The sequence below is a fragment of the Salmo trutta genome, chromosome 34 (assembly GCF_901001165.1).
Source record: "Salmo trutta chromosome 34, fSalTru1.1, whole genome shotgun sequence".
Lineage (NCBI taxonomy): Eukaryota > Metazoa > Chordata > Actinopteri > Salmoniformes > Salmonidae > Salmo > Salmo trutta.
Window position 1 is genome coordinate 26089654 of NC_042990.1, and position 19860 is coordinate 26109513.

Genomic DNA, 19860 nt, shown 5'->3' on the forward strand with positions numbered 1-19860 from the left:
TGAGATGCAGTGTCTTAGACCGCTCCATCACTCAGGAAAATAAAAACATTTTGAATACTGCTGTGCTGTGCCAGGACAATGGCAGTTGGTACAATTCATTTATGCTCATATAAAAGTTGCTTACCCTCTAAATCAAGTTTGAACTTTAATTGGTATCATGATCATGGTACATAAAGGACATAAAATACACAATGCAGTGAAATGGATACAAGGGAAGGATATCCAACGACTCCTCCTTCACTACAAAGTTCCTTCCTTCCTCTGTATTAAAATGAGACTGATTGATCCGATCAGACAGTTTTCTGCCCATCCCTCGCCCTTGGTACTGGAACCAATCAAGTTGGCAGCGCTGGATTACGACAACCATATCTGGCCTGTCATCATAGTAAGGGCCAGTTAGTTGAAGGCTGTGACACACCTGTGCCATGCTGTAGTGTGTCTCCAGTCCATTAGGCCTAACTGCAGTTAAGGTATAGGGATTAACTTGTTTGTCCTGTCCCTGGTTCCATTTCATTTATTTGTTGTTTGCTGTCTGCCTAATGCAATTTCTGTAACCAGTCTTGAGGCAAATTCATTTGAGTGGGGCCAATTGGACATGCCCCTGATCTTCAGTTCTGTTCTGAAAATAATATTTGTTGTCCTTGAGGAGGATTGATGTTCAAAGTAAAGTTAATATCTGTGGCAATGTAATGGCTTCAGCGATTATATTCATATTATTTTTCATCCATACAGAATAAATAACCTTTTGCCATTCAAATCCACCACTCTCCATACCTAAGTAGGACCCATGTAGCCTAGCCTTCAAATAGGCTGCTACCCCTTTGCTAATCTGGATCAGTTTTCATAGCCTGTCGTTAGGGGCAGTGAAAATGGAAGAGCTAGTTCATACCGTGACAGCTGTGCAAATACAGTGGGTAGACACGGGATTTACCCCAGTCTGTCGCCCCGGTTGGCATGCACGAACAGCAGTGGCCGACTACTAGTGCCGAATGCGGATGGCATTGCAGGGATGCCAACTCCTCGCCTGTGGTGTTGTGAGGGCACGAAACGGCCCCGCCTACTGTTACAACTCTGCCTTTTCATTGGTCCAACGTTAGTCAGGGCGAGCGCTACAAACCTAAACTGCAATACACATGATTTTCGGTACGAGCGTGGGGCTGTGTAGCCTGTGTTTGCTACATTAGGAATAATACCCAAGTGAAAAATATATAGTTCATAAGGTAGACAGGAAAGACATTTTCCGTAAAGCACTGTCGAATTCATTGTTTTAGTGATCCAGTGGACCAAAAGTTCACGTTGGAAAGCGGAGCTTCTCCTTTATGCACGGATGGAGCGGCGCAGTTAACAGACAATACATAGGATTCAGTTCAAGTAAGTTTTTCCAGAGGTGAGTAGATTTACGCTCTCGTGTATTTAGACATCTGTCTGAGAGTTCCTTATCTTTTTAGCTAGAGCAGTGTGCGAGCTCGATGAGTAGGCTAGATCACTTTGCGCCTTTATTCAATAATAACGGAGTACAGATTGAGTGAGAACGGCTTCTAGTAGGGCAGTGGTTTAGTAAACTACAGCGATACACACTTAAAGAAATAGTCAACTAAACACTACATTATGTAGGTGTTTTATTTTGCCTTAATAAAACAAATCATTTTATGCATCTATAAAACCATTTTGTTCATATCAACATCAAATGCCTTGGAATTTGATTGAATTGATAGACTCCACGATCTTGATACTGTCCGCGATATCGTGAGGCTAAACGGATCATAATTGAGTCTCTCTTGACGTCTCGGTAAACATGTTTCCTCCTGGGTTTGTCGACCACTTTCTCTCGATTTGCTTTCGACCACAGGGGTCGCGTCATCGTGATCCGTGGTGATGTGAATGTCCTCATCACAGAGCCGCGGTGTGGAGCGCAGTGCTTGGGCTTTAGGACAATAGGTTTAAATGTCCTCTTTGAGATTCGAGAATAGGAGAAGTGGAGAGTTGCTCCAGAGGTGTGTGTGTGTGTGTGTGGGGGGATTGTGATTCACAACGTGTTGTAGACAGGCGAGAAGGACCCACACACATACACACACAACTCAACTCTCATGGACTGAGTGAAGTGGGTCAGCAAGCAGGGATTTCAGAACTCCTCCTGCAGGTTTTGGAGAGGTCAGGGGGCATTAGGCCATTGTCAAATTCAGTAACTGGGCTTTGTTTACTAGATCAAATCAAATTGTATTGGTCACATACACATGGTTAGCAGATGTTATTGCGAGTGTAGTGAAATGCTTCTGCTTCTAGATCTGACAGTGCAGCAGTATCTAACAGGTAATATCTAACAAATTCCACAACAAAACCTAATACACACAATCTAGTAAAGGAATGGGATGAAAATATGTAAGTATAAAATATATGGATGAGATGTGACAGAGTGGCTAAGATGCAATAGATAGTAAAGAATAGATAGTGACGGATACAGTATACATTATAAACCAGTTGTAAGGCTAGAGATCACTGCCCATTCATCATTTTATGGGGTTGGTGGAAGGATTCGGTATCTTATCCATTTACTCTTTGCATTCTCTCACAACACAACCATGCGGTAATAGAATAGAATAGACAATCAAAAGTAGTACCATGCGATAACACAGGTTACTACAGGTCTGTCCTTCCTCATATTGCTTGTCCTGGTATGATGCAGTCAGGAGTGTATGTAAATGTCATGTTCTCTAGAATGCATTATAAAAACCATCCTATAGCCCACTGCTATGCCCTTCACTCCAGCTGCATGTACTGTTTTGAGAAAGTTGCTTTAAGGTTAAAGTGTTTTCTCTGTGGAGAACGGCTTGCTCTGATGTAGTTAAACTGAAGTGCTTTGCTCCATTGCCAGGCCATATTCATTTTATTAAGCTGTTTGATGGTAAGACTCAGGATGATGGGAGGGTAGAAGCAGGATGCCAAGGCCTAAACCAGCCAGCGTGGCTGCTGCCAGACACAGTCCCAGTTCCCAGTCCCCTTCTCACAGCCTTTCCAGCGCTTTCTCTCTTTCACTTTCTCTCACTCTCTCTTTCCTGCTTCTCTCTCTCACTTCTTTCTTTTTTCTTTCATTCTCTTTCTTTCTCCCTAAGTCCTCCTGATTAATTAAATTATTATAGCATTGTGGTCTGGAGTGAATTCAGACAAACCATTGCATGTTTTTCACTGTGTTCTTCTGCTCAATGCAACACAACAGGGCTCCTGAACACAATGGAGTGTGACGCCATAGATTTCTGCAAGGAACTTCAGTCCTCAGCTCTTTTGTATGGTCTCTAATGGTGTAATCAGTAGCTTACACCAAGCACTGTGTGTGACTGTGTGTGACTGTGTTGGTGTGTGTGTGATCAGTAGCCCACTAAGCACAGAGAATCAATACAAAGATGAAGGTCAAGGTGAAAGATTAGCAGGAAACTGAAAACACTCAGAAGATTATACAAGAGGTGGCCTAAAAAACTCAGTACGATGACATTTTACTTTTTGTACTGAGCTCTTCAAGAACACCCTACTTTCAGTTCTCTGCATGGAGCAGTTTGTGTGTGTGCTTCCATATGTGTGTGGTTCTTACTTTTTAGGAAATTGTTGGACTTGCATTCTTTAAAAAAGGAGTGTCTTTTAGTTTTCACAGCTGATAGTCATTTCATAAGGATTGTAGCAGACATGGTGCCCAGCAGTGTTGTAAGGATGCCCAGCTGGGAGAGAACATTCAGCTGGGAGAGAACACTGATTCCCAGAATGTCCTCCAAATCTCTAGTTCCTGAAAGGAGGTGCCAAACTGGACCTACCCAAGCTCAATTGTTACTTTCCAAATTCCTTAAATTAGAAATACGATTTCAAACCACAGCCTCAATTGTAATATTCATCTCAGGAATGAAAGTTATTGTTCTTGATTCAGACCACATCTCTGTTGTTGTGTTAAGTCAAAAGTTCATAAACCAGGTTTCATCCAGACTTCTCCCAATCAATCAGTGAAGGTTTCTCCAGGATCTACAGTGACCTGACCTGGCTTTATTTATCAGGGTTATCTGATCCAGAGATGTTCCCCCTGTCTTGTTATCGCTCCTCTGGCCTGTTTCTCGTGTCCTGACACGTCCCTCCATGACAGAGGCATCCCTGAGGGGTAGAGGTATTTCTGGGGGGAGTGAGTTTGAGAAAGGGATTTTTTGACATTCCTCTGGAGGGGCTGCTTAAACAGTAGGGGAGGTAAGGAATGGGGAGGGATGTTAATCTAAATTAGGGAGAGGGAGAGGGGAGGTTGTACATTGGGAGGGATGGGATAGAGGTGGGAGTTAAATGAGAAAGGGAATGTTTTAATATTCCACCGGAGGAGCAGCTGTGATAATTAAAAAAATGTTTTACTGAACTTTTATTTAACTAGGCAAGTCAGTTAAGAACACATTCTTATTTACAATGCCGTCCTACCCCGGCCAAACCCGGATGACGCTGGGCCAATTGTGCGCCGCCCTATTGGACTCTCAATCATGGCCGGATGTGATACAGCCTGGATTTGAACCAGGGACTGTAGTGACGCCTCTTGCACTGAGATGCAGTGCCTTAGACCACTGCACCACTCGGGAGCCACTCGGGAGCAGATGAGACAATAGAGTAAGAGGGAGGGAAGGGGAGAGGAGGGTTGGAATTTTGGGTTGGAGAGGAGAAGACAGGACATTGGGATTTGGTTTAGGGAGTTGGATAAGAAAGATAATATCAGATATTCCTCAGGAGAGGGAGGTGGGGAGGGGAAGGCAGGATGAAAGACAGTTTACTCCCTCTCTTTTACCCTCTGCTTTTCCTTCCTAGGCCCAGCGGGACGAGGTGTGTGTGAGGGAGGGTGGATATATTCTCTCCCCCTTCCCACCACTTTTCCTCCCAGCCTGCAGAGAAGGGAGGACTGAATTAAATCATCACGGTCATCCATAGTTCACCCTAGCTTGTTAGCATCAAGCGATGGCGTCAACCATGGCATATAGACCAGAGTGCGTTAGCGACTTTTGTAAAGTCATGGATGGCAGTACAGTGATGCTAGAGTTCAACCTCTAATAGAACTGGGTCAGAGAGACCTACTGTATGTGTTTCTGTCAGTATCACTACTCTTTATGAATATGTTAAAGTCATCAGTGTTCATAAAGTGTCTCAGAGTAGGAGTGCTGATCTAGGATCAGTTTATCATTTTACATCATAATAAGTACGATTACATGGACAGCGGGAGATCTGATTCTGGATCAGAATGCCTACTCTGAGAGGGTTTATGAATATGCACGCTGGTCTTTGCATGAATATAAGCTCCTGGTTTACAGTATATCTGGGTCTTTATAAAACTTATTGATGTGTAAAGTCTACATGAGTAAGCAGCAATGATGTGTGACTAAACGGATAGCCTGAGCAATGGAAGTCTTCTATTAACTAGTAAAGTGTGTGTGTGTGTGTGTGTGTGTGTGTGTGTTGCGTTTGGACTCCCTCACAGGATGGGCTGGCAGGTGTTGGGAGTGAAAGGCTACTGGTCCACCCTAGGGCTCTCCCTCCATCCCCTCCTCCCCCTCCATCCCTCCTCTCCCTACGCCCTAGATGAGGATAGAGATGGAGGGATGAGGACAGGGGGTTTCCATCTCTCCTTCCTTGTCTCTGAGCAGATATGTGTTGTCAGTGCAGCCCTATGGGGGGTCTTCCCCCTTAATCCCTAGAGTCCATTGAGGCCCAGCAGTGGAACACACACACACTGTCGCTGGCGCTTACCTCTGAACCAGATGTTCACACCACTGGGACCACCCGTTGTATCCCTATCCCTGCCCATTTTGATGGTTCAGTAGAAAGCATGACCTCTTTCGGTATTAAGCGTTCTAATAAACAGACATAAGCTGATAAGATGGATGTTTTGTTTTTCTGTTTTCTAATTTCAACCCCAGTTGTGAACAGCTGGGAGCCAGAGGAGAGGTTGGATAAAAAAGATAACATCATCTGTCTTCATGGCCATTGCGTGTTGCTATAAGGAGGGGGATTGGGTGGCAAAGAGGGTTGACCTATTCCCCTTGCACTACCCATAGGATTTTGGTCCAAAAGTTGTGCATTATATAGGAAATAGGGTGCCATTTCAGACGAAGGCTGAGTATACTGTACTTCGGATAACAAGAATGATTGTTTCTCCATTAGTTTCCATCCGGAAGGCTGTCACACAGCTGTTCTATGACAGATGTAGTGTGTGTGTGTGTGTGTGTGTGTGTGTGTGTGTGTGTGTGTGTGTGTGTGTGTGTGTGTGTTTATCCTGAGGCAAAGCTAGCAAACTTAATGTCCCACATTATGAACTAATGAACTCCACACTCTAGGGCTGACCCCATGTAGTCGACTAGTTGATTGTTTGGTCGACAGGCTGTTGGTGGACCGATATTTCTTTAGTCGAGCAGTCAGTCGCAAAACATTTTTCATGGAGCACAAGACACCTGTCTGATTGGCGCCTGTCTGAGTGGACTAATCCATTGTGGAGGCCGTGGGGATGTCACAGTCCATCGCTCTAAGACGTGCTACTGAAATTGTATATGGTTATATTATCTAAGAACAATGGTGCAACACTAATAATACAAATAAAATCACCTATATATATATATATATATATATATATATATATATATTTTTTTTTTTTTATAACATGCGCTTTTTCCCGCATTGGATATGCGGTTCTGAAACTTCAGTGCGCTGTTGGATATGCGGTTCTGAAACTTCAGTGCGCTGTTGGATATGCGGTTCTGAAACTTCAGTGCGCTGTTGGATATGCGGTTCTGAAACTTCAGTGCGCTGTTGGATATGCGGTTCTGAAACTTCAGTGCGCTGTTGGATATGCGGTTCTGAAACTTCAGTGCGCTGTTGGATATGCGGTTCTGAAACTTCAGTGCGCTGTTGGATATGCGGTTCTGAAACTTCAGTGCGCTGTTGGATATGCGGTTCTGAAACTTCAGTGCGCTGTTGGATATGCGGTTCTGAAACTTCAGTGCGCTGTTGGATATGCGGTTCTGAAACTTCAGTGTGCTGTTGGATTGGCACCTTTTTCTAGACCATGTTGCTGTGTGCATAATAGCAAAGTTAACCAGCATATTGGTGTTGAGAACTATGCAGCGGAGCCAGCAGGGAGTGAGGAGACGAGAAAACAGCCCTTGCCTTAAAAGTCTAAAAGTGAGGAGAGGAGGAGCCTAACGGTTAAATGTGCCTGGCTGTACAGTACAGGTCAAACGTTTGGACACGCCTACTCATTCCAGGGTTTTTTGTTTTTGTTTACTATTTTCTACATTTTTGTTTAACTCCTTTTTGGTTACTACATGATTCCATATGTGTTATTTCATAATGTAGAAAATAGTACAAATAAAGAAAAACCCTTGAATGAGTAGGTTTGTCCAAACTTTTGACTGGTACTGTGTATCTACAGAAATAAGACAGGTCCTGCTTCTGTTGGCTGTTTGAGTGTTTGTATAAAAGCTACTGATTCCATGAGCTCCAAGCCTCACGCAACCACAACATGTCGGATAAAGCAGTTTCACAAATATTTTTAATCTTTGCTATGCTGTAAAAAAGGCTTTACACTTTTTTTTTTGATAGAACAGCCTCTCTGGTATTACTGATTGTAACGTCTGCTTCGAACTCACACCCTCAAACACATAGATCCCCTGAACACAGTTCACTCTCCAGATCCCAATCACCTGAATTCTAATCACCTGTTCACAAACCTGTATGTCATTACCACACACTATTTAGTTCAGTTCTTTGCACCCCATCACAATGAGGTATTGTTTGTTTTGTGACACACGTCTTTCAGAGCTCTGTATTTCCCATGATTTACTCCTCCCATGTATGAGATTGTTTTGCCTGCCTCACTAACGACGCCTTTTGGCTATTCCCTGCTTGCACTTTAGCCTATCGGATTTCCTGTTATCTACCTATTGCTTGATCTCCCGGACTACATTACTAGCCTTTTCCCTGCCTGTACTGTTGCCCTTTTGGACCCCCTGTGTATGACCTGCTTGTCCCTGGACCCAGCTACCTGCCTCCTCCTGTGGTCCTTTGCGCCCTGCGCTTGAAACCAGCTCTCTGTCTTCCCTCGTGTTCATTACACTGAAAATGTATTTAGTGTTGTTTTCACTGTCCCAAATTGTCAGAAACATTACATTGTAATCTAACAGAACCTGTTTGTCAAACATAATATGCACGCAGCGCTTGATCCTTACCTTCCTTCTTTTTCTTGATATCAAGTAGTTTCCACAACTAAGTCAAAATTTTCCAAACATCTGACTTCCCCTTTCCCGCCTGAGCAACCAGGAAACATTCATCCGTTTCGAGTTTCTTTTTCATGTCCTCATCCATTTTGCTGCCACGTGTTGTGGTGTTCAGAGTTTGTTATAATCAATTTATTGATGTTAATATGATGGGCTATAGGTCAGGCCCCATTGGTCACTTGCATTCGATGCATAAATGTGTCACATAAAGAGAGCAAGAGTTGAGGGAATAGGTCGTGTTTTTCCTAAACAAATCAAGGATTTCTGTAACCAAACTTTTCAGTCAGAAATGGCTGTAATTATGTCACAGCTTCAGCAACACAGACAGCACGATAAACACTGTTGATGTTCTGTGGTGGTCGCGGCAGCAGGAAGGAGTGCGAGACAATGGGTGCTAGTCACACAGGCACTTGCTGTCATTTATTTTAACACAGGGCAGCAAGTCTGAGCCCGGCCTGGCACAATCAAATCAATTTCGGTCAGACTCCCTCTAGATTAATTTGTGTCTTAATTATTTCATCAAACAGTGTGCTTAAAGCATCAGACAAGTTCAGTGTTTTATATATGGAAAACTACAAGTTTTAAAATCAATTGTTGGAAAGAACAGACAACTCTCGGTAGACAGAGATTTTGTTTTGGGTCGGGGACAGCCCTACCACATGTTTATAAGACTACTCAATGCCTTCTTTGTGTTTTTTCACTCTTCACTGGTCCCTCTGACATACTAAACTCACCCAAAGTGCTAATGTTGACACTTTAAGCTTCTGGAACCCTTCACTCCCTGCCTTCTCAAAAACACCTCACTCATAAGTCTTCTTCACGCAAGGAAGTAATCTTTCGCTCTCTGTCTTTTTAAATACATTACCTCCCCACTAAGTCACATGCAGGGTTATTATCATAGCTGTTGCGTGTGTGTGGCATCGGCACATTAATAATTTAATACCAGCAGCAAGTCATTTCTCCTGACTGGAGCCAGATGTGCTGCTGCTCTTCCTGTACAGCTGACTGGGTAGAAGCTTGAGCCGCTGTAACAGCAGGTGATTGGGTTCACATGGATGATTCCTAATCTGAGCAGCAGGAAGCGGAACAGCCATCTCACTGAGGCCAGAGCCTCCTCAGATTGATCATATCTCCTAGTCTCATTACCTACTGTACCTACCTGTTCTCTTGTTTACTTGCTCTCCCTTTATTTCTCTCCTTCCTCTCTTTCGTTCTTTCTTTCATGGTTACCAATTTGAATAATGAACACTGTTAGTTTCCAGCATTTCAAAGCATGGTACATGGTATGTGCGCTCGCATGTGTCTGTGTGTGTTTGCATGTGAACTTGTGTGTGTGGCCTGGAGTGGAAGTTTAGAGTAGCTGGTATACTGAGCGGTTCACTACAGGGTGGTGATGACTAGTGGTATTAAAGTGAACAGCTGGTAATTCGGTTCAATCCAGTAAAGCTCGATTTACGTCACGTAATGGAGCTTGGCACTGTGGATCGACGAGTCATTTTCATCACCATCTTAGTAGTAGAAATAGGGAAATACATATTGCATAATAGTATCTCAGGATCCTTTTTTTAAAAACAAACCCTTTATGCTCTTTTTTGGTCAGAAAGGGCACATTTAGTTGGCCTAAGTGTTAATCTTTTTTGCAAGTTATTTTCTTTTTGTCTTTCTCTCTCCCACTGTGTCTCTCCTTTCTCTCCCTGCAGTGTTACTAAACTGTTGTTCTCTTATTCTGTTCAAACTGTTCTTAAGAAGGGTTTAGTCGTGGATGTGAAAATAGTGGAGGACAGATTCACCATGACCTCAGTAGCTGCTGTATCTCCATATCACCTACAGCAATAAGAGAGAACAATTACCAAGATAAATATTCAGTTGAACTGACAGTATGACCAGGCTACCAACGACCACATGTACTTTCAGTGTTTCCCCTATATTCATTTAGCAGCGGCCAGCTGCTAAATCGTTGCCGCCACACTTAATATAACAAAAACGTTTTCAGTGTAAACTTAAATGACTGAAACCAGATATAAAGTATGAAGAAAAGATAGAGGCACACTGAACAAAAATATAAACGCAACATGTAAAGTAAGTGTTGGTCCCATGTTTCATAATTTGAAATAAAACATCCCAAATTTTGTGGACATCCCTGTTAGTGAGCATTTCTCCTTTGCCAAGATAATCCATCCACCTGACAGGTGTGGCATATCAAGAAGCTGATTAAACAGCATGATCATTACACAGGTGCTGGGCACAATAAAAGGCCACTCTAAAATGTGCAGTTTTGTCACACAACACAATGTCACAGATGTCTCAAGTTCTCAGGGAGCATGGAAATGTGCTGACTGCAGGAATGTCCACCTGAGCTGTTGCCAGAGAATTTAATGTTCATTTCTCTACTATAAGCCGCCTCCAACGCCATATTAGAGAATTTGGCAGCACAACAAACCGGCCTCAAAACCGCAGACCACGTGTATGGCTTTGTGTGGGCGAGCTGTTTTTGTCTTCGACTCAAGTCCAACATGGCTACCTTTCCAGGGTAGGCCTGGAAAGCAAAGCGGTGACCATCCAAACTGGATCAAGCCAACTATTTCTGCCCAAGTGAGTGGTTATTTTAAAGCTAAAAAAAAGAAGTATTTCTCTCTCCCTGGTAGTAGTGGCTACAGTGATCTGAACTAGCTGTTGAGATAGGGAGTTTTGTATGAACTGAAGTCCAGAGGGAGAGAGTCTGACACAGGTATTGTTTCATTGCAGTTTGATATTAATAATGAATACTCTTGTCACAGTGGCTGTTGTCTCACTGACCCAGTGACATTTTCACAGTGTTTGATTGATTTCAAACTAAAAAGGCTATGTTTAAATGGCACCATTTTCTCAATATAGTGCACTACTTTTGACCAGGGCCCTAGGGAATAAGTCTCTCTAACTTGATGTCCGTGGCTGTGAAAGCTGACGTCCACACAAGTCATTGAATAACGATTAGTCCCCCAATCTGATTATAGGTTATAGGCATCGTCCTTATTGGACTGAGGGAAATTTGGGATTGGGAGTGGTATGACTTTTATACATTCAGATCATCAGATGTCTGTCTGTGGGCATCTGATTTGAATTTTTACATTTGAGCAGTTGGCATTTCACTTCCTTGCCTGAAGTAGGCTGTTAAATTAATTAAATTACATTTATTTTTCAAAGTCTGGTTTCATGTTTGATAATGGTTAGATATCCTAATGCTATCTCAATGGCCGTGTCATAATATCCATACTCGCGTACTACATACTTAGCCTGCATAGTATGTACATATTGTTGCATACTATTTATGACATAATGTTTAGTAAAAAGTATGCAATATACCACGGCCATAGCGTACTACTTTGCAACAGGTTCACATACAGTTGAAGTCGGAAGTTTACATACACCTTAGCCAAATACATTTAAACTCAGTTTTTCACAATTCTTGACATTTAATCCTAGTAAAAATTCCCTGTCTTAGGTCAGTTAGGATCACCACTTTATTTTAATAATGTGAAATGTCAGAATAATAGGAGAGAATGATTTATTTCAGCTTTTATTTCTTTCATCACATTCCCAGTGGGTCAGAAGTTTACATACACTCAATTAGTGTTTGGTAGCATTGCCTTTAAATTGTTTAACTTGGGTCAAACGTTTCGGGTAGCCTTCTACAAGCTTCCCACAATAAGTTGGGTGAATTTTGGCCCATTCCTCCTGACAGAGCTGGTGTAACTGAGTCAGGTTTGAAGGCCTCCTTGCCCGCACACGCTTTTTCAGTTTTGCCCACAAATTTTCTATTGGATTGAGGTCAGGGCTTTGTGATGGCCACTTCCTGACTGATGCCTTGACATTGTTGTCCTTAAGCTATTTTGCCACAACTTTGGAAGTATGCTTGGGGTCATTGTCCATTTGGAAGACCCATTTGCGACCAAGCTTTAACTTCCTGACTGATGTCTTGATGTTGCTTCAATATACCCACATCATTTTTCTCCTCATGAGGCCATCTATTTTGTGATGTGCACCAGTCCCTCCTGCAGCAAAGCACCCCCACAACATGATGCTGCCACCCCCGTGCTTCACGGTTGGGTTGGTGTTCTTCGGCTTGCAAGCCTCCCCCTTTTTCCTCCAAACATAACGATGGTCATTATTGCCAAACAGTTCTACTTTTGTTTCTTTAGACCAGAGGACATTTCTCCAAAAAGTACGATATTTGTCCCCATGTGCAGTTGCAAACCATAGTCTGGCTTTTTTATGGCGGTTTTGGAGCAGTGGCTTCTTCCTTGCTGAGCGGCCTCTCAGGTTATGTCAATATTGGACTCGTTTTGCTGTGGACATAGATACTTTTGTACCTGTTTCCTCCAGCATCTTCACAAGGTCCTTTGCTGTTGTTCTGGGATTGATTTGCACCTTTCGCACCAAAGTACGTTCATCTCTAGGAGACAGAACGCGTCTCCTTGCTGAGCGGTAATGATGGCTGCATGGTCCCATGGTGTTTATACTTGCGTACTATTGTTTGTACAGATGAACGTGGTACCTTCAGGCGTTTGGAAATTGCTCCCAAGGATGAACCAGACTTGTGGAGGTCTACAATTGTTTTTCTGAGGTCTTGGTTGATTTCTTATGATTTTCCCATGATGTCAAGCAAAGAGGCACTGAGTGTGAAGGTAGGCCTTGAAATATATCCACAGGTATACCTCCAATTGACTCAAATGATGTCAATTAGCCTATCAGAAGCTTCTAAAGCCACGACATCATTTTCTGGAATTTTCCAAGCTGTTTAAAGGCACAGTCAACTTAGTGTATGTAAACTTCTGACCCACTGGAATTGTGATACAGTGAAATAATCTGTCTGTAAACAATTGTTGGAAAAATGACTCGTGTCATGCACAAAGTAGAGTTCCTAACCGACTTGCCAAAACTATAGTTTGTTAACAAGAAATTTGTGGAGCGGTTGAAAAATGAGTTTTAATGACTCCAAACTTAAGTGTATGTAAACTTCCGACTTCAACTGTATATAAACCGGAAAGGTTGCTCGACAACTGCAAGCTTATCGAGTATCCAGCTAACTTCAATTCCTACTAAAGCATGTAGCTAACATTAGCTATTTAGCTAAAGTAAAGGCATGGCAGGCTGCAAATATCAATCTGTTTTCAAAGATTAAGGATTAAATAGTCATGATCATTTTAAGGACATCAAAAAACGACTAACATTTGAACATTGCAGGAGACTCTTTGCTCGTCTTCTGTGCCATCTTCAATAAATGTTATGTTTGCTTTCAGAGAACATTCAAATCTTAAAGCCCTCCTTTTATCCTGTTTGTATGTATTATGGATATGAAATTCTTTTATCCTGTTTGTATGTATTATGGATATGAAATTCTTTTATCCTGTTTGTATGTATTATGGATATGAAATTCCCGAAAGTTTACAATTCATTCGTACTATGAGAAGCCCGACATAAGTAGTATGACATCTGGGCTTTTAAATCATACAGACTTTTCGAAATGTCACATTCTATAAAACGTACATTTTTCACATACTCAAATGGCCTTCTATTTAGGACGCTAGTATGGGTATTAAGACACGGCCAGTGTTATCCAAATCTGTGTGTGTGTCTCTATAAACAGTATTTTAAAAAATAAATAATATTTAAACTTTTTTTTAACTAGGCAAGTCAGTTAAGAACAAATTGTTATTTACAATGACGGCCTACCCTGGCCAAACCCGAACGACACTGGGCCAATTATGCGCCGCCCTATGGGACTCCCAATCACGGCCGGATGTGATGCAGCCTGGATCCTGTAATCCTCTAGGTTGGTTGTGTTGTTTAGTTAGTTTGACCTCTGACATCCTTAACCTGGTTCTGTTTTTGCTGTGATGTTCGCTTGTGATCCATGTTCAACTGCACAGACTGGTTGCGGCTGGCCCAACTTACACCCTGTGGCATTCCCACACCTAAATAACTACATTCTGTTACTCTTCCCTTACATGTGAAATTCCACAAAATTCAGAGCTGGCCGCCCGGCCAAACTGCGCAATCAGGGTAGAAGGGCCTTGGACAGGAAGGTGGTCAAAGGCATGTGAAATAAATCAATTGAATAATGTTATTTAATTGATTCTCAGCTGACTCCTGTTAGTTACCATCCATCCTGCCCTATCATCACTCACAGTCTAGGCCACAGCAATTCACTCAATATTGGTAAAAGCTTGGCTTGTCATACCAAATTATATAGTTGTGTCTCTGCGTTAGATCAGAATATCCACAAGACATGATGTGAGTAACTAACCACTTCGAAGAGAAATCAGTATGCTGTGTCATTTGAAGCTATGCATGGGTGAACCCTCTGCAGCAATACTATACATGGTTACCTATATAAGGACTTCTCAATACATTCATATCCCATACATACCACATTCATAAGCAGCACGTAATTATTATACATACCCCCTACCACTGATTGTTTTGATCTTCTGTTGGTGCGCTATTGACATGACATGGTGTGTGTGTGCTGAATTACTACTGTCACATGACATGGTGTGTGTGCTGAATTACTACTGTCACATGACATGGTGTGTGTGCTGAATTACCACTGTCACATGACATGGTGTGTGTGCTGAATCAATTCAAAGGGCTTTATTGACATGGGAAACATATGTTTACATTGCCAAAGCAAGTGAAATAGGTATTAAACAAAGTGTAATAAAAAAGGAACAGTAAACATTACACTCAGTACAAAAGGGAAAATAAATAAACTTAAATATGGGTTTATTTAAGATGTTTGTTCTTCACTGGTTGCCCTTTTCATGTGGCAACAGGTCACAAATATTGCTGCTGTAATGGCACACTGTGGTATTTCACCTAATACATGTGGAAGTTGATCAAAATTGGATTAGTTTTCAAATTCTTTGTGGGTCTGGGTAATCTGAGGAAAATATGTCTCTATGGTCATACATTTGGCAGGAGGTTAGGTTAAGTGCAGCTCAGTTTCAGCAGTTTCCAACAATTTTGTGCACGTAGCCTGTCTTCTCTTGAGAGCCAGGTCTGCCTACGGCGACCTCTCTCAATAGCAAGGCTATATTCACTGAGTCTGTACATAGTCAAAAGCTTTCCTTAATTTGGGGTTTGGGCCAGTCACAGTGGGCAGGTTTTCTGCCACTGTGCACTCTCTGTTTAGGGACAAATAATATTTCCGTTTGCTCTGTTTTTTTGGTAAATCATTTATTTTTGTTTTCTCATGATTTGGTTGGGTCTAATTGTGAATCACCACTGTCACATAACATGGTGTGTATGCTGAATCACCACTGTCACATGACATGGTGTGTATGCCACATGACATGGTGTGTATGCCACATGACATGGTGTGTATGCTGAATCACCACTGTCACATGAAATGGTGTGTATGCCACATGACATGGTGTGTGCTGAATCACCACAGTCACTCTCTGTTTCCCTGTTTTGTGTGTGATCGTAAGTGAGTATTGGGGTAGAGGGTTGGCTTTTTCCTAATTACTCATGTTGAAAATGACAGTTTGTCGTTTAGCCGGGGCAGTTTAGGGATTGAACTATGACAGCTGACCCATATTGTCTCTGTTTTTATTGTCGCTGGTAGATTCCAGTCAGTCGCGTTATTATAGTCAGTCTGTCACATTATTTACTACTTCAGCCTGATGCCCTGCCATAAAGGTCTTTGAACCTACATATGCTGTATGCCCTGCCATAAAGGTCTTTAAACCTACATATGCTGTATGCCCTGCCATAAAGGTCTTTAAACCTACATATGCTGTATGCCCTGCCATAAAGGTCTTTGAACCTACATATGCTTTATGCCCTGCCATAAAGGTCTTTGAACCTACATATGCTGTATGCCCTGCCATAAAGGTCTTTGAACCTACATATGCTGTATGCCCTGCCATAAAGGTCTTTGAACCTACATATGCTGTATGCCATGCCATAAAGGTCTTTAAACCTACATATGCTGTATGCCATACCATAAAGGTCTTTAAACCTACATATGCTGTATGCCCTGCCATAAGGTCTTTAAACCTACATATGCTGTATGCCCTGCCATAAAGGTCTTTAAACCTACATAAGCTGTATGCCCTGCCATAAAGGTCTTTAAACCTACATATGCTGTATGCCCTGCCATAAAGGTCTTTAAACCTACATATGCTGTATGCCCTGCCATAAAGGTCTTTAAACCTACATAAGCTGTATGCCCTGCCATAAAGGTCTTTAAACCTAAATATGCTATATGCCCTGCCATAAAGGTCTTTGAACCTACATATGCTGGAGGAAATGTACTTTTGGTGGAATAACATTAACATATTTGGGTGTTATGCTTTTAAACATTGGTAATGTGTTGACCCTCTGGGGAAAAAGTAAAGGCTAATAAAATGTTGGTCTGAAAGCAGTCATCATAATCTGACACATACAGATAGTAAACTTTATTTCATGCTCATAATGTTAGCTAGAGGGTTTCAGATGCTCAATACACTAAAATGGGAAGTAAGCTGAAAGTAATGACACTAACCTTTTTTATGGACCCATTTAAAAGCAGTGTAGCATTTTTAACAGCTCTCAGCATGTTATTGAAATTTCGCAGGGCTTTCTTTCCTCCCTCCCTTCCTCCACCACTTAGAAACTGTATTAGGCACTCTAATGCATTCTAAAGGAAATAAATAATTGTCTCTTCAGCGCCTAGCAGTACACACATATACACACACACACACACACACATTGTTTTTCTATTCTCATGGGGACCTAAAACTAATTTCCATTTAAAATCCTATTTTCGCTAAACCTTACCCTTACCATAGCCTTAATCCGTGACCCTAAACCTAACCACTGACCTCTTACCCTAATTCTAACCCTAACCCTAATTGTAACTCTAAACCTAAAATGCACTTAAAATGCTTTGCCTCGCTGAGCTGCTGTGAAGTAAACCGCCATTGTGCCTTTTCACTGTGAGAGCCTTGGATTTCCATGCTCTCCCATCCTCTTGTCTGTCCCTGTGTCGGATACTTTCTGATGTTGTGGTGATAAAGATAGCAGCCATCTATGAATAGAACACTTCTGAAACATTCAGCTGCTGGATGTACAAGGTTCCATTTCTCTAAGGTTTTATTTGGAGACTGCCAAGCGGTGTATGCTGAAGAGCTGTTTGTGTGCGTGTTTGTGTCCTTCCAAATATTTGCGTACTAGGGGCAAATAAATGATATTTTATGACATTGGATAGAATGGGAGTTTGGGCCTCATTTATTGGTCAACCTGTCAATAGGACACAGGAAGCCAGCGAATTAAAACACTTTTTTCCGTCCGTATAATAATCCCCGAAAGTTCTGACTAGCCATTTCCTACAGGGCTGTACCATGGGAGAGACTTTAGTCACCACTCGTCTGTATGTGGTTCACATCGACCGTGAGCTAATGCACCCTGGTTGGCTGGGTGACCATGGAAGATGGCTGAGGTCATAGTGGCTTGCTTACTGGCTGGGGAGAGCAAAACATAGTTTCAGTGTCCCTGATCGGCCTCGTTGGCAGTCAGGAGGGTTGTAGTCCTACCTAATGGGTTGTGGAAGGGAGGCAAAGGGAGGAAGAGGGGCTGCTTTAATGACTGTGTGTGTGCGTTTTGTGCGAGGCCGAGTGAAGAGGACCCATTTGTTCAGGAGAGAGCTGTGGTTAGACTTAAAAAGGAAGAGGACTGTGTGAACGAGTGAGTCTGTTTTTGTCTGTTAGTGCTTCAGAGGGGGTATGGGTGAGAACGATGTTCTGATTTTGTTTTAGTCAGAATGGGTGACTGAGTTTGGAGAGAGGGAGGGGAGAGGGTTGTTTGTGTGTGGGATGGATGCCAGCCCTGGGCCCACGGGTGCTGTTGGACGATTACCCTGGCCTGTGGTTCTCAGCCCTGGGCCCACCGGGTCCTGCTGGAGGATCTCTACCCCTGTTCCAGCACCCTCACCCCCACCCCTCTATGCTCAGGTCTCCTAACACACACACACACAACTCCCTAACCCATCCACCTCGATCTGGAGGGTTGATGAATCAAACACAGACCTTGCTGGAAGATAATTACCAATTTCCCGCAGTAACCCCCCATTCCCTCCTCGCGCACGCCCCTCAGTGCTGCCCTCCTTGACTCATTGCTTCAGCCCATTGCTGCACCCCCTCCTGTTGCATGGTCCTCTTGGGATTTGTGCCAGGCTGCTGGTTAGCATACTGATCAGGCTTGTGCGGCCTGAGAGGCCCCTGTCCCCCCTTGACGTCCCCCCTGTACCCCATTGACGTCCCTCTCCTCATGGGGAATGCAGGGTTGCGTGACTGAGAAGCCTTCAATAGCCTGACTGACTGACTGGCAGACTCATTGAACCGGGACACCCTGCCTCTGTCCCAGAATGCATCAGGATTCAGGAAGCGCTGTGTTGTATTGTATGAAAGGCTCTCTATTGGAGGGAAGATGGGACAGAGGGGTGACATTGGGCTTTGAGAGAGAGAGGGGGTTGACTCACTGGTTGAGCTAATGGATGTTTATCTTCCTGCTGTGAGGGGATGTTTTTTTGATTAGTCTACATTTCGCCTGACCGGAAAGTCATAGTTTGTTGTGTACTGTCGTGGCCAAAAGTTTTGAGAATGACACAAATATTAATTTCCACAAAGTTTGCTGCTTCAGTGTCTTTAGATATTTTTGTCAGATGTTACTATGGAATACTGAAGTATAATTACAAGCATTTCACAAGTGTCAAAGGCTTTTATTGACAATTACATGAAGTTGATGCAAAGAGTCAATATTTGCAGTGTTGACCCTTCTTTTTCAAGACCTCTGTCAATTAACTTCTGGGCCACATCCTGACTGATGGCAGCCCATTCTTGCATAATCAATGCTTGGAGTTTGTCAGAATATGTGGGTTTTTGTTTGTCCACCCGCCTCTTGAGGATTGACCACAAGTTCTCAATGGGATTAAGGTCTGGGGAGTTTCCTGGCCATGGACCCAAAATATCGATGTTTTGTTCCCCGAGCCACTTAGTTATCACTTTTGCCTTATGGCAAGGTGCTCCATCATGCTGGAAAAGGCATTGTTCGTCACCAAACTGTTCCTGGATGGTTGGGAGAAGTTGCTTTCTGAGGATGTGTTGGTACCATTCTTTATTCATGGCTGTGTTCTTAGGCAAAATTGTGAGTGAGCCCACTCCCTTGGCCGAGAAGCAACCACACACACTGTTGGCATGACACAGGACTGATGGTAGCGCTCACCTTGTCTTCTCCGGACAAGCTTTTCTCCAGATGCCCCAAACAATCGGAAAGGAGATTCATCAGAGAAAATGACTTTACCCCAGTCCTCAGCAGTCCAATCCCTGTACCTTTTGCAGAATATCAGTCTGTCCCTGATGTTTTTCCTGGAGAGAAGTGCCTTCTTTGCTGCCCTTCTTGACACCATGCCGTCCTCCAAAAGTCTTCGCCTCACTGTGCGTGCAGATGCACTCACACCTGCCTGCTGCCATTCCTGAGCAAGCTCTGTACTGCTGGTACCCCGATCCCGCAGCTGAATCAACTTCAGGAGACAGTCCTGGCACTTGCTGGACTTTCTTGGGCGCCC

At 42.9% G+C, this 19860-nt stretch overlaps 1 protein-coding gene across 6 annotated transcripts in view; it reads left to right on the forward strand.

Annotated features, from left to right (window-relative positions):
• The window catches only part of LOC115173921 (rho family-interacting cell polarization regulator 2), an 83244-nt gene that overhangs the window by 14677 nt on the left and 48707 nt on the right, over window positions 1–19860 (forward strand). Inside the window, exon 1 of one of the 6 annotated variants that reach the window (XM_029732431.1) lies at window positions 1100–1371. The exons of 4 other annotated variants lie outside the window; for them this stretch is intronic. In XM_029732431.1, coding sequence (XP_029588291.1) covers window positions 1320–1371 — 52 coding nt within the window. In that variant the 5' untranslated portion in view covers window positions 1100–1319. Of the gene's footprint in view, window positions 1–1099; window positions 1388–19860 lie in introns of those variants that run through there. One more of the 6 variants, XM_029732432.1, reaches the window with a different exon arrangement.